This window comes from Raphanus sativus, chromosome 4 (assembly GCF_000801105.2).
Source record: "Raphanus sativus cultivar WK10039 chromosome 4, ASM80110v3, whole genome shotgun sequence".
NCBI lineage: Eukaryota > Viridiplantae > Streptophyta > Magnoliopsida > Brassicales > Brassicaceae > Raphanus > Raphanus sativus.
In genome coordinates, this window is record NC_079514.1 from 14099203 (window position 1) to 14114586 (window position 15384).

At 29.0% G+C, this 15384-nt stretch overlaps 1 protein-coding gene across 2 annotated transcripts; it reads right to left on the reverse strand.

Moving 5' to 3' along the window:
- Window positions 1–9614: 9614 nt before the first annotated feature.
- LOC108848252 (protein CHUP1, chloroplastic) lies at window positions 9615–15218 on the reverse strand. Of its 2 annotated transcripts, XM_057007188.1 has the most exons (10): window positions 15050–15218; window positions 14538–14604; window positions 13623–13855; window positions 13484–13548; window positions 12664–13407; window positions 10821–12209; window positions 10439–10752; window positions 10230–10341; window positions 9994–10137; window positions 9615–9895 (listed from the first exon to the last, which is right to left on the reverse strand). In XM_057007188.1, exons 3-10 carry the CDS (start codon window positions 13717–13719, stop codon window positions 9782–9784), a joined length of 2979 nt encoding a protein of 992 aa, XP_056863168.1. In that variant the 5' UTR covers window positions 13720–13855; window positions 14538–14604; window positions 15050–15218; the 3' UTR covers window positions 9615–9781. The 2 variants fall into 2 exon arrangements, with proteins under 2 accessions (XP_056863168.1, XP_056863170.1); XM_057007190.1 differs by lacking the exons at window positions 14538–14604; window positions 15050–15218 and having other exon boundaries at window positions 13623–14025.
- Between the last annotated feature and the right edge of the window lie 166 nt (window positions 15219–15384).

Genomic DNA, 15384 nt, shown 5'->3' on the forward strand with positions numbered 1-15384 from the left:
ATCGTCATCTCCAAAGGCTGTCGGTTGTCGCTGCCGGGATCGCCACGATACCTCGCCGGAGTCGCGAATCACCCACTTCCTCCTCGATCTGAAGTCGACGCTGTTCAACTAAGTTGTATTCATAGTTTATAGATATGCTTTTTAGTTTATAGATATGCGATCAAAACAAATGTTAGTATTCGCATTTCTCAAGACGCTTTTGTAATTTGGCTGGTATTGTCATTCTAAAATTGTTTAATATAAATAATAATTTGGAAATCATGTAGCTATATTATTAAAACTATAGTATATTTTGGTATTCTTTGGAAACATAATAACAGAATAAATGATAATTGTTTAGAAATATGAACAGAAATTAAATATTTAATTTTATTTATATTTAGCTGTTGCATTTATAATAAATTAAATATTTCCTTTTGTATTTCTTTTTATTTACAGATTTTGTCACTGCATTTAAAATCATTTTTAATTAATTAGTTACAATAGTTGTTTTTGTGGTGAAAATAAAATATAAACTAAAATATATAGTATATATTATATAAAATAATTTTTAAATATAGCATTACCTTATTCAGTTTAACCAAATATAAAAATTCTGAGAGTTCAATTTTTAATAAAACAAAATATCATAAAAATAATAATAATTCATGGGAAACTAATACAAAAAATTAAAAATTTTAGTATGTTGTCTCATTTTAAATAAATTAACAAAATACAACAAGTTAATATATGAATAGCAAAATTACATCAAACTAAATAAATTTATAAAAAATTAATATAATATTATGTACAAATAAAAAATATAATTATCAAATATCAATGTTATAAAATAATATATTCTAATCAATATGTAAATTACAAAACATAAAAAATAGACATGAAAATATTTTATAAACCAACGGTTTATGAGTTTACATTAAATACAAATTAAATCAAACATCTAAACAGAGGTGCGGATGAAGTTCTAGTTTATTTTAAATCAGTTGGTTTTGGTCCGGATTCTAGATTCACTTAGGTCAGCTTATTTAGCTTTTTACATTTTTGGTATTAAGAAAGGGCAATTTTTACAAATAGACAATTTTCAAGTTTTTATTACAGAAAAAACTATATTTGTGACTAAATATTTTTTAAGGCTATTCTATTCTAGGGTATTTCTCATTTAAAAAAATATCCACCTAACTAAAACATCTATCTATAGTAAATGGATCGGTTTTATATGATTCTGGACTATGATACATAGTGGGTCAAAACATGGTTTCCTATTAATTTTTAGTTCAGTTTTTTACAGATGATAATCTTGTTTGTTTGGGGGGGATCAATTTTTCAGTTTATCTGAAATAACAGTTTGGGCAATTATCTCAAATAGCTTTTTCTAAGTTTTTGTCACAAAAATAGCACTCAAAAAATAAAATGATCAAAATATCATTTTTTGTTTTGAAAATTTTAATATTTATTTTTTATTTTTAAAAATTTGAACACATTTCTAAAACCACATCCCTTTAACTCTAAACTCTAAGTTTTAGATTAATTAACACAAGGGTTATAAATACATATTTACCCTTTAATAAAACTTTTTGGTCATTTTCTTCATTATGATGTTATTTTTGTGATAAAAATTTGGTTTGGTGCTATTTTTGTCTTTTTCTCTATAAGTTTTTAATTTTAAATGTTGGTAGAAATTTATTTTCCTTCAAATTCACCTGTTTATAAGGCTTTAGTGGGCCTTAGTGTCACTTGTCATAGAAAAGCCGATAATAGACAGTTTGGGCCAAGAAGTAATTTGGGGCAAGTTAGGCAATTTTCGGCCGGCATGTTACTTGAGGTGATTTGTTAAACATCAATGGTCGTCGGTGCCTGTATACAAAATAAAAGTAACGGGTTGTTCTATAGTCCTCGTTAACAACTCGATTCAGACGTTAAATAATTGTTTTAATTAAGAAACTAGATGCGGGTGATTTTATTTTTATAAAATATGTTGCTATTTATTTTTCATGTCAATATAACAAAAACTCGAATCCAAAAAATTGAACTGATCCCGATCTAAAAAAAATATCAAACCCGAATCAAAATTGATTAAAATATCTAAATTATTCAAAAATTTTATATTTAGAGAACCGAAACTGAATCCGGTCCGAATCGAAGTATTTTGGATACCCGAATGTATTCGAAATAGATTTATTTATATATAAATGTATTTTTTTTCGACTAAAATTTCATTGAATCTCTATAATATTATTTGAGAAGTCAGTTTCCTATGTGTCGCGCTCACGTTAACTCTCACGATGGTTGATTACACGGATACCCTTAATGAATTAAAATTATTATTGTTAAATATTTTTGTTGATTTTTATTTAGTTTCCTTTTTTATATTTTCCAAATAACATATATAATAAAAGGAAACATTTATAAAGTTTAAAAGAAATTTTAAAAACGAAAATATATACCTATATAATATCAGTTAAATATTTTTATTGATTTTTTATTTAGTTTCCTTTTTAAAATTTTCTAAATAAGATATATAATAAAAAGGAAACATTTATAAAGTTTAAAAGAAAATTTAAAACGAAAATATATGCATATATAATTTGATTTCATTAAAAAGGAAAGTTCACAAAATAGTAATATATATTCCATTTACTTTTGTAGTAATAATATACTTTATTTATATCTATATTTTTATAGATGAAAAATATATATTTGTATATAATTTGATTTCATAAAAGAAAATTTCACATAGATAATCTTGATATTAGTATAATAAATATTATTTATTTTAAAACATAATTTTAAACAATACAATTTCAAAATAATAAACATAGTTTTATATATCTATCTATTTTCTTAGATAATTACATAAAATAATTAAGTAACATAAGCAAATATATGTTTAACTGACTACAAATAGTTTATAATTAGTATTATTGAAATTTTCTATTTATTTTCATATATTTATTTGACTATAATATATTTCAATTACAGAAAAATATCTATAAATTATATTTTTCTAAAATACAAGCACAATTTTTTTACCGTTTATTTTTAAGAGATATTAGATAATGGAAAATAGATTTTAACAGTAAACATCTTTTGATCAAATAATTACAAAATATTTTAAATTAAAATAACACGATATACTTTAACAAAGTATATATATTATATTTTATGATTATTAAATTATAGTTTTCTTAATATTAAATAATTATTAAATTTGCTTTTTAAATTTTATGTTTTTATGTTTGTGGAACTTAACATAACCATAATCAAAAATACTAAAGCAAATTTGAATACAGATTTTTAAGATTATTTAAAATAAGTTTCAGTTTACCATTCAATAAATCAAAGGCATAAAAATATTTAGAATTTATAAAATATTTTAATTACTGTAGATATTGATATGTGTTCATGGGTTTTCAAAAATATATCAGTTAGTTATGTATGTAACTTCATATTGATCATTGAAAAATATATGAAAGTACATGCACACTAAACGATAAATAAAAATAATAGGAATTTGATATGACTTAACTATAGTAAAAATAATTATATTTCAGTTTGAATTTGAAATAATACATGCAACTTAATATATTCACAACATGAGTAACTCGAGTAAACCAACTTATATCTAATATCGTAGATTAAACTACAATAAGAATATATAGTTTTATGGTAATAATTAATTTTATAAATATAAATTATAGAATGATTCAAAATATATTAACAAATAAAATAAAATATTAACCAACTGTTACAATTTAGTTCTTTTTGTAAAATTTATATATGTAGGCATGAGACTTCATAATATCATCGTTATATTAATTTATTGAATTTGGAATCCGACACTTTAGTTTATCTTTTATTTCATTCTAAGCACAATATATCTTAATTTATAAATAATCATCCTAAAATATATTTGCATATAAAACATAATCAACAAACCAAGCAACCTAAATGCAAATAATAAAATTAATCAAATTTAATATATTTATAATAAAAATATTATAACTGAATTCAAAGAAATAAATGCAAACCAATATATTCAAATGATAACTAAATTGATGGTAAAAACAACAAAATTGACAACCTATAAGTAACATATCTAAAATCGAATGTCTAATTAAAGTAATATAATATTATTAATATAAACAATGCATACAATTATAAATTAATATAAAATTAAAAACAAATAACAATTAATTATTATAGTATATTTACTTTATAAATATTTATATCCGTGCATGAGCACGGGAAAATCAGCTAGTTATATGTATATATATATATACATATATATGTATTTAAAAACATCCAAAATATATATATGGTACTTTTAAGTTGGTTTAAATAATTGATAATATATAAATTAGTCATATCTAAATATCTAAAATCGTTAAAGTATACTCAAAACACCAAAATATTTAAAATAATTATTGATTCTCTATCCAAATATTTAAATCAAACCACTTTATATGTTAATTGTAGGTATTCTGACATATGTTATTCAAATTTATATGTAATATATTATTTTGTTTATATATTTTGAGAAATTTGAAATATATAATAAATTTTAAAAACAGTTTAAATGGGTTATCCGAACACGAATGAACCTGCAAAGATTCAAATCGAATCCGAACCAAAATTTAGAAATATCCGAAAGAGACTGAAATCTTTGACCCCGGAACCCGAAACCCAAACAAACCTGAACCGAACCCGAATGGATACTCGAACGCCTACCTCTAATTCACGATCTATTTTTTCCTTTAAAATAGAGTAAACATATAATTAATACTATTTTATATGTACTATCATATAAATAATCACATATATTATATTTTTAAAATTTAGTGTCAAATAAAGAAAATCATAATTAAGTTGGTATATGAAATTTGACTTTTTATTGTATTTTTCAATAATGGTTATTGGAAAATATTTTAGTAAAATTAAAATTTTGAATATATGTATATGTTGAATAAATTTTTGATATAAATCAAATTTAAATTTTTTTTTTTATTTGTAATATATATAAAGTTTAAATTGTGTTTTATGATTATTCTAGACCAATGATTTTTTAGATAATTAGATTAGTTAATTTTCGTATATTTCAAAATTGATCCAAGTAGATCTATAAATCCAGTCAGGAAGGGTTAATATTAATTAGGGGTTTAAAGTATTTAGGATGTATGATCTAATATCATGTTAGATTCAGGTTTATTATGGGTTTCTAACCTAAAACCAATTATATATTAGGTAGATGGTCATAATCCCTAATATCCCTCTTCGAGATGATGTTGTTTATCGGCCAGAAATCTCGGAAATAAATCGGGTCGGATAGGGTTAATATTAATTAAGGGGTTTAGGGTATATAGAATTTGGATTCTGATAATATGTTAGATTTGAGTTAATTGTGAGGTTCCAGCTTAAAACTAATTGATAATTAGTAGATTAGTCATAACTGTTTATATATTAGTTAATATATGTTAGAATTTCCAAAGTGGGATATATATCTCTAATAGAATTCAAAAGGATAAGACACCAAAAAACTAACACATCGCCCACGCAGTTTAACAAATATATTGCTGCTTCGGAAGCAGTTTAACGGAGAAGGAAGGCTCCATTTGAAAATCATCAATCTCACTATCTCAGCTTTAAGAGAATGAAGTTGGGACTGTAAAGTCTTGTCTCTTCTCCTCAAAACATAACAGTTTGCTTTAATGTTCTGTCAGTATAGTAATTTTCTTGCAAAACACCTATGCTAACAATCACACACACAAACAAACAACCTTTGAATAAGTTCAAACCAATTTGAAATTTACGCAAAGGCTAAGTCACTTGCAAACTCTTAAACCCAGAAAATCATTGCAAATCTACTGATGACATATATAAAATATACCAAACACGTTGCTGTACAAAGCAAAAAAATGCTATTTTACCGAAGGAAACCCGTGTACACAATCAGTTATAAATTCATCAAACGGGTACGCAGTTAAACTATAACGGAAGGTATGAAATGGATTAAAGTTGCCACAATGTTGTGATGGAGCTAATCGGGGAGCTTCATGATGAGAACAGAGCTCGTAGGAGAGCTTCTTGATGAAAATCGCCCTAAGATACGGAACGAGATTGTCGAATTAAATTCGTTTAATATATTCATAAGGGAATATTTAGTGTAAGCAGTATTTTTATATATTTAGTCACAACTTATTGATTGGGTCGAATAAAAAAAGGATGTCATGGTAGAGTTTAAATAGGACTCTATTTTAGACTATAACTTTAAATATGAAGTTTTTTGTTCTTAAAAAAAGAACTTCAAAACTTTAAATTTGAAGTTTTGAGTACTGAAACTTCATATATAGAATGTCACTACTCAAAACTTCAAATTTGAAATTTCATATTTTTTATTGCATTTTAGTCTTTACATTTATATATTATATTTGTGATTTTTAAATATTTTGTTCTTTAATCTTTTTAATTTTTCAAAATTTTATAACTCATAAATATTTCAAATTTGCTTTTATAATTTTAATTTTTACAAATAAAACTAAACAAAAAACGTTAAAATAAGTTTTTTAAAAAAACCTAGATTTAGATAACAACAATATTAGAAATGAAACTTAACAAAAGCACTTATTTATCATATATGAAAATATTATGAAAATAGATTTATAGAATAATGTAGTATTTTACTTGTAATTTAATATTTAATTTTGTATTTCTATGTAACATTATATATTTTACTGTATCATTTTGTTAATTGATATTTCTATAATATTTTTATATATGTGCCATTTATTTATATTTTTTATGAATTTAAATTAAGTATCATAAATATAAGGACCGTAATATAAAATATAAATTCTTTTGAAGTTAAGTTTGAAGTTTTGTTTTTAAAGAAGATTAGCTTAAAACTTCAAATATGAAATTTTGTAAACTTCAAAATAGAATGTCTTTTTGGAGATGTTTAACATGGTAGATATACTCACCAAAAACATGTAACAAAGGATATAAATCATATTTCATTTTATTCCTATATTATGTATTTGCCTCCTCATCATAAGGACATTTACACTAAATATTGGAACAAACTTAATCGTCTGATCATCTACTTTATTAAAACAGAAGTACACATATGGATTAACCCTAAGATTTACTATTTATTTACAAGTCTATGCCACTGAAATATTTAATAATCCTACATTTAAGTAATTCATGTCTTTTCCTAATTTATTAAATAATTTCCTAAATCAGATTTTAAACTAAAAAAGATCTGAGAACAATAATTTTTTTAGAAACGACTTTCCTAAAAAATAGGCATTCCTTATTTTGCATTGCTCCTAATATTCATGTACGTATTTTATTATGGCCAAAATGATAATAGGTGCACATATCATAATGTTAGCCTAATAAACAATTTATAAATCATCTATGGCCAAAGTCATAATTTTTGAAAATCACCCGGCCCAAGTTATCATTATCATTTTCATATTTGTTTTTATTCTTTTTATTATTTTCTCAAGATAATGATTTAAGAATCTATTTTTACAAATAGTTTAAAACCTTTTTTTCAAAAATTCTGTAGGAAAATAAATTTCACTTTAGTAATATAGATTTTTATTCATAAATTATTAGTATATTTTTTTCATAATATAAGTCCAATTAGTTATAAATATTAGATTCGTTTATATGATGCATTGTGATATAATAGACAACTAAAATCACAAAGTATAATTATTCAAAGTAATAAATAAAATTGCTATGTTTTAAAATGTTATATCAAACATTATGTAATACATTTTAATTTACAAATATTATATATATATATATATATATATATTATACTATTAGTACAAAACAATTAAAGTGAAAAGAAATATTTATGCTAAAAAAATTTATACAGTCACGGGTCAAGTTATAGAAATAAACAACAACAACGCAAGATTATTTTTCTTTAACAAATTTATTTTAATATAAATTATATTTCCAAATATGTTTATATATTTTATATATTTATAAATTTATTTTATTTGTTTTAAGGGATGCTAAGATTTTGGAATTGGAAAAAAAAATGACCCACTCCTATATTATTTTTGTTTGGAAACTTAAAATTTTGTATCATAATATTTTATTAAACTTATAATTTTAATTTTATTTTTATTATAAATGTAAAAGATTAATTATCAATTTAAATTTGTATTTAAATATTACAAATACATAATCTGACATAAATAAAAAGGTAAAAATATAAAATAAATACCCGCCCGGTCGGGCGGGTCAAGGTCTAGTACAATTATTGAAATACAAGTTCTAATCAACTTTTTGAAACATTTTTCATTTTATTAAAGAATTAGATTATACATTTTTAGAAAATACATTTTCAATATGTTTTCAAACATCCATTATATTATTAAAATAATATTTGTATTTTTTAATAACATAGTAGAACAAATTATAATTCATACTTTTACGAATAATTTTTTAGGTTATTTTATCAAACATCCAATATATATTACAGAAATATGAGATGGTCCACATATATTGGCAACAAGATATACTACTTATATTTTAATGAGAATTTTCAGTCTGCATATATTGGCAACAACCAAAATTGTAAGAAACAATACACAAAAATACATTTAAAAAAATGATTTTGGAACTTTACTCAAAACAATTTAAATAAATTAAAACCGGTTTAAATGGACCAACATAATTATCATGGGTCTAAATAACTAAAACTTATTAAGATTTTAAAATCAAACGGATTTAAAAGGGGGTAAATTTAAATGGGTCAGTCAAAAATAAGACCTATTTAAATATGACATGTTTATTGTTTTAACATATTTAATAAAATATTTGATGTAATTTTATTAATGTAAAATGTCTACATTTTAAATGTGTGAATCAAAAACTAGTTATAACCTTTTAATCTTAGATCCGTGAATGTATTTCTTTTATTATATAAGGTCGGATGATATGGGTGATTATTATGACAATAATTATTATTTTTTTTCAATAAGTTTAACTCTCTTATTATTCTGTTAAAAAAATTCTCTCAAAACTTTAAACTCTCAGTCTGATAAAATTTATAGGTTATGCAACACTCTTGCTTCTCCTTGTATTAACACAATTAGGATTAACAAAACTAGATATTTCTTAATCTATGACAATTATAAATGTAGATCTGGTTTGGACGTGAAAAGTACTATACCTAAGAAAAGGACCCTGTTTGTTAGGTGGTGGCAGCAAGTCCTTATTTTCAAAAAATGAAAACATGATAATTTTTCTTTATATGATTACATAACAACAAAACATTGTTACTATTACTTGTTTTATGCTTTTTTGGGGGTTAAACTTGTTATATGCTACAAACCCATTTTTGTTGATTTTTGTACGTTACTAAGCATGGAAACAAGCTTTTTACCATTTTTGTGATGGATTTAAATAATAAAATTAATAAATAATATAAAACATTAAAGAGGATGAAGATTCGGGCGATAATGTTTGCATGGCTGAACATGGTATGAAACATGTGACTTTTATGACAAACTACAATTATTCTATCTTTTTGCAGTAGTTTGGGAGATTACAAATTTATTGCGAATTTATTATCTATAAACTAGGAAAAATAACAAAAAGAACTTACAAAAAAATCTCCAAGGAAGTTTTTTTGTTCTTGTTTTTTCACAACAATCTATAACTTTCACTGTACTACTATAAATCATTTTCAATCTGACAAGTATGAGGTGGTACAATGATACAGGGAGACATAGAAGTGAAAATGTAAATAATAAACTCAGTTTACAGATTCTTCATTGTTATTATTATTGTCTCCTCCAGATTCAGTTTTGGCTCTGCTTCTAAGCTCTTCAAATGCTTTCATGCTTTCCGCATCAAACCCTCCAGCAAACTGCAATCCATACATCATAGAATAAAACATTTACAGTTATATATCCAAACCATTGAGAAATCTTTTCATATGATTCTCAAGTGTTTTGTTTCTTTTACCTGATGAACTCTAAAAGCGAAACGAACACCTTGGAGAAGCAAGAACTCTCTGTTAGGATCTTTATCAGAACCACTCACTGAATCAAGCTCATAAGCTACTCGTTTCATGTACTTCCTCGCGAGCTGGACTGAGGAAAGCTTGATCTGCGTGACAAAAGAAACACAACATTTTTCAAGACTCTTTTAACAGAACTAATGCAATAGAAGAAGATAGATAAAGAACAAAACTAAAGTACCTTTCCCACGACTCCAGAATCAGACAACCAATCAACAGGAATGCCAAACTCTTTGTATCGTGAAACCGCCATGTCTCTTGTACGTAAAAGAGCGTATACACTTTGTTCAACCCTGTGAAAAAAAAGAAGCAGAAACCAAACGGTTTAGTAAATAAAGATATGGTGTGTGATACTCTTTTTCTTTTTCTTTGCCTTCGGTATTAACTTACTTCTCAAGCAACTTATACATCTTCTTCAACGCAGGTTCACAAGGGAGATTCGGATCATCGACAAAGGAAGTTACTTGCTTCTCAAGTTTCATGAGATCTTGATACTCAAAAGCTGCTTCTCGTAACGCGTCAGCTTTGCCCTCAGGCCAATCAAAGTGTTTAAGAACCGCCCTCTCGTCAACCAAGAAGGAGAGCTCTTCATCAAGCCAGCTAACGAAAGCCAAGAGATCTTCTATGTCGGTGAAAGAAGCAGCTCTAACTTCAGTTGCTAACGACTGAACAAAGTCACCTTGTGTCTCCACATCCGCTTTCACCTGTAAATCAAAAGTTTCAAAACTCAACGTTGCATTGAATCTATTAAAAGTAAAGTGAGTGAGCTTACTGCTAAGAGGAACGTTGATCGGTTCTCGATTTCACCAATCATATTGCTCCTAGCTTCAGATGAGTTACCAGTTCCTCCTGAAGAGACCAAAGAAGGTGAACCATCTTTCTTCGCTTCACGTTTCATCAAAGACTGATAAAACTCAACAAGCTCAGGAGCTCTGTGAACTTTGCTCCCGCTTCCACCTCCTCTTCCAAGTGCTCCAGGAGGAGGTGGCGGCGGCGGCGGTCCCCCACCACCAGCACCAGGTGGCGGAGGAGGAGGTGGTGGACCACCACCAGGCAAAGGAGGTCTTGGAGAAGGCATATTACTACTTTTACCACCTCCGGATGATCTCGGAGGTGGGCGAGGCACTCTAGGAGGTCGTTTCTCAATGTCTACAAGCTTCATTTTCGCCACGGCTTGCGCGGCGTTTTCGCTAGCTTTACCATCGTTTCCATCACTAGGCTGATCAGCTGTGGTCACTGTCCTGCTCATGGAAGGAACAGAAACTGGTTTCTCCTTGAGCTGAGCTAGTTTAGGAGGCAAAGCCACATTACCTCCAAACCTCTCTGCTCTCGCTTGATCAGCTTTATGCTTTATATGCTTCTCTCTCTCAACCGCAAGCTTATGCCTATCTTTATACGCAGGGTACTTCTCGTCCAGAACATTATCAACAGACTTAGACATCACTTGAAACGACGCCGCAACGTTATTCAAAGGCTCACCAGGAGAAGGAGGAGCTTGCTGCTGTTGCGTTCTGATTCTCGCAAGATTTGGAGTTTCAGGTGTACCAGGAGTAGTATCCTGATCCACTTTACCAAACGTAGTAATGGCCACAGACTCGCCTGCGTTTCTAATCATCAGAGACTCCAAAGGACCTCTCTGTTTATTCATACTCACGCTAAGTCTTCCAGGTGATCCTCCATAGAACGATCTCGAAGGAGATGACTGAACGCTTGAATCATCTTTGCTTTTACCACCCCATCTCTTAAGCTTCTGAATCAAACCCGGTTTCTTGCTGAAGCTACTGAACCTACTCGTTGAACTGTCCATCGAAGCGTTGTCGAAATCATCGCTTCCAGGAGACGAAGGCTGAGAGAAGTTGCTCTCTACATCCGTATCTCCTTGTCCACGCTCTGAGCCAGCGTACTCCAGCATCAACCGTTTGGCTTTGGCTTGGGACTTGGGGCTTAGGTTCTTGCTTAAGTCACGTGCAGAGATTTTACCGGCTGGTGTCTGGTAGTTTCTTAACTCGTAACGTAGACATGCGTTGACCCAACGGAGGTAAACAAGTTCCTCAACTTCACTGAACCTATTCATCTGAAGCCCTTCCACTTGCTTTAACAAATCCTCATTGTTATGCTTCAAGTTGTTTACCTCTTCTCTTACTTTCGCCACTTTATCACTCTGCAAAAAAAGAGACGGGAACATTATTCTTCAGACAGAACAAAGCAGGAATCATTACACTCAACTCAATGTTCAAGAAATAGCTAGGCAATAACTATGAGCTTTATTGAGGACTAAGCTACTTAGGGTCTAAACATTAACTAATTATTGATTTATTATATATATATTGTTAATTTATATAAAATATTTTAGTTTTGGGGTTTAATTATAAAATTATTGTTATGAATTATCAAAATTAGTTATACAAAACAAAAGAAAGTTAAAAAAATTATTGTAGTAGATATTACTAACATTGTTGTTTAATTTCAAAGATTTAGAATAATTTAGATTCGAATTTAACCGATTTAGAATAATTTAAACCGACTTGAGTAATATAAATAAGATTTTAATAAAATAGTTCAGATAAAACCAAGTTGCAGCCTACACCAATTTTTAGAACCATGATTACACTTACCTCAGTCATGTTTGAAAGAGCTGAGATTCTTGCTTCTGCTGAATCAAGTTTAATGGTTAACTCTCTCTTCTCATGTTGAAGCTCTCTGTTCTTCCTCTTGAGTTCCATAACTTCCACTTCCATCTCCTGCACAGCTTTTAGCTTCCTCTCAACCTCATTGTCTTTATTCATAGCTTCTTCTTCTTTCATCTGCAGACTCGACACATGCTGCTTAAGCAAAAGCAACTGTCCTTTCGTCTGGTTAGCGTCGAGCTGTATCTGCCTCTGCAACTCCTTGATCTTGTTTCTCGCACCTTCAAGCTCCTTTCTCACTGCACCGTTCTGCGAGATCTCTTCTTGAAGCTTCTTCCTCTCTGCTTGGAGAGAGTTTATAGTGATGTTCAGCATGTCTATCTCAACGGTCTTGATCTTGAGCTGTCTTTGTAACTCAACGATGTCAGATTCTTGCTCCTTGAGTCCGTAATACTCGAGCAACTCTCCTTCTAGCTTCACTTCTCTTTCTTCTAGCTCTTTGACTAGCTGTCTCAGCCTCTCCAGCTCGCTGTCGTTATAGGCCATCTCGCTCTCGTACTTCCTCTCTTTCTCTGCTTTCTCCAAGCTGTTGTCATCACTAGGCAGCGGATACTCGATCTCACCGGATAAAAGATTTTCAATCTCAGCATCTAAATAATCTGAGAAGCTTTCACGATTCTGATTGATCACGCTGTTGATCAGTTTCACCTCTTCTTCTTCCTCCTCTTCCACCTGAAAGCATCATCTATCAAGAACGTGACAATAACAACAAACAAACAAAAAGAACACTGTTGGTAAGTACACTTACACTCTTATCATTGAGATTGTTGTTGGGAGACACGGCCGGTTCTGTATCACCTCCTTTGCCATTTTCTTAAGAGTAAACAAAACAAAGTCAGAGAATCTATAAATGCAATCAAATGGAGAAACTCGTGTGCTTTGTGTACCTGATGGTTTGCTAGGTTTGGAGGGTTTACGGTTGAGCTGCTTAACAGCAACTGCTGCAACAGAAGCAGCAACAACAAACCCTACCCGCACAATCATATATTAAAGCCTTGGATTGAGAATAAACTCTCTTCTACGTATCATCTACAGATCTTCTCCAAAAGATACACTACCAGTAATGACTTAATCCATAGTTCCTCCAAGAAAAACTTTAGTCCCAGTCCAGTTCATGAACCTTGTAACATATTATTTGCAGTAAGAGAAACTTCCAGATACTGACAAAAGTTTATACAACTATGTCCACCCAAAGAAAAAAGAAGAGACTTATCATCAGAAAAAAAAAATTCAATCTTATCAGCTTTATGGACCTCTCATGCATCAAAAGCCAAAAAAATCTTCAATAAATTAAATAGTGGCTGTTATTTAGCACAAGACAGATGAGGAAATAGACATGTTTGGTTGATAGATGGACTCTTAAAAGCAATGACCAAGAAGCTAAAGTACATATGTGAATCTAAGCAGCCGTTAGAAAAAACCACTCAATAATTGCCTGAAAAATTATCCTTTTTGTCTCTTGTGTCAAACCACTTTACCAAACTAGCGGTGGACTAAACACAAATCTACTCAATATAGAGATTAGTTATCTCAAAAAAAAAAAAACGTTTTCTTAGAGATTATGTTGTGATTTATGGGACCAGTACCAAGTAGAGGTTTGTTGGTACGCTACGTAGCAGTAACCAATCACAAGAAAACAGAGAGGTTGAGGTTCTACTTTAAAAATGGCCTTTTCATTATCTTCTCAAAAGAAACAGTTACTTCAGCCATAGATTGTTTTTTGCCCTTTTAGCCTTATCTAAGTAAACATAACTCTTTTTCTATGTGAGACTGAGAAGAGATAATAGAAGAAAGAATCTTACATGATATGGTGTGGAAACTCATATTAGACCTTTCAGTAGATTCTGGTTCTCTTTTTTTTTTACCAATCTGCATAAAACAGTTAAAGATTAGGATGAAGATAAACACTATTTTGATTCAGATATGTGCCAGTGAGGATTAGGACAAGTGGAGAGAATGGATTCCGTATATTCAGACATTACCAAAGTATCTGTTTTTATGGTATGGCAGAGGAATTTTCTGGAGTCAACAGCTCACCAAAGACAAGAACAGCTTTTAATTGTTGGTGTAAAAAAAATTGGAAAATCATCAAAAGAGTAGAGAAACTTTCTTTTCTAAAACACAAGACGTAACGTAACTTTTAACTATGTATGACCCAGTACTCATCTGACTGTAACTACGAAAGTCAAACCCTATGATAAACAGAATGTCTAGAGGAGGTTGAAGTGGATTCGATCAGACAAAACTCAAAAAGATTCGATTTTTAAGTAAACCCAGTTCTTGAAATGGAAGATGAAAGTCTTGAGAAGCTTACCAGGTTTCAGATTAGGGAAGAGGAAGATGAAGAAGAAGAGATCTGTCCCTTTGGTTGGTGATACTGTCCGTTGGTGGGCTTTTGATAGTTGACAATGTCGTGAAGATTCCATAGATTCCATTCCTTTAACGGGTTCTGTTCTGTAAATCGCTCTTCAAAATTTGAATTTTCAGAGACATTGTGAGTGGGAATAGTATCAAAATGATTCTGTAGTGACTCTATTCTAAACTTTATTTCTTTTGAAACCAAAGATTGGTTTTTCAAATTTAAAACAAGGGGACATGTCTTTCCCAAATAAACCAAAGTATATGGATTTGGTTATTTTCAGATTTTCA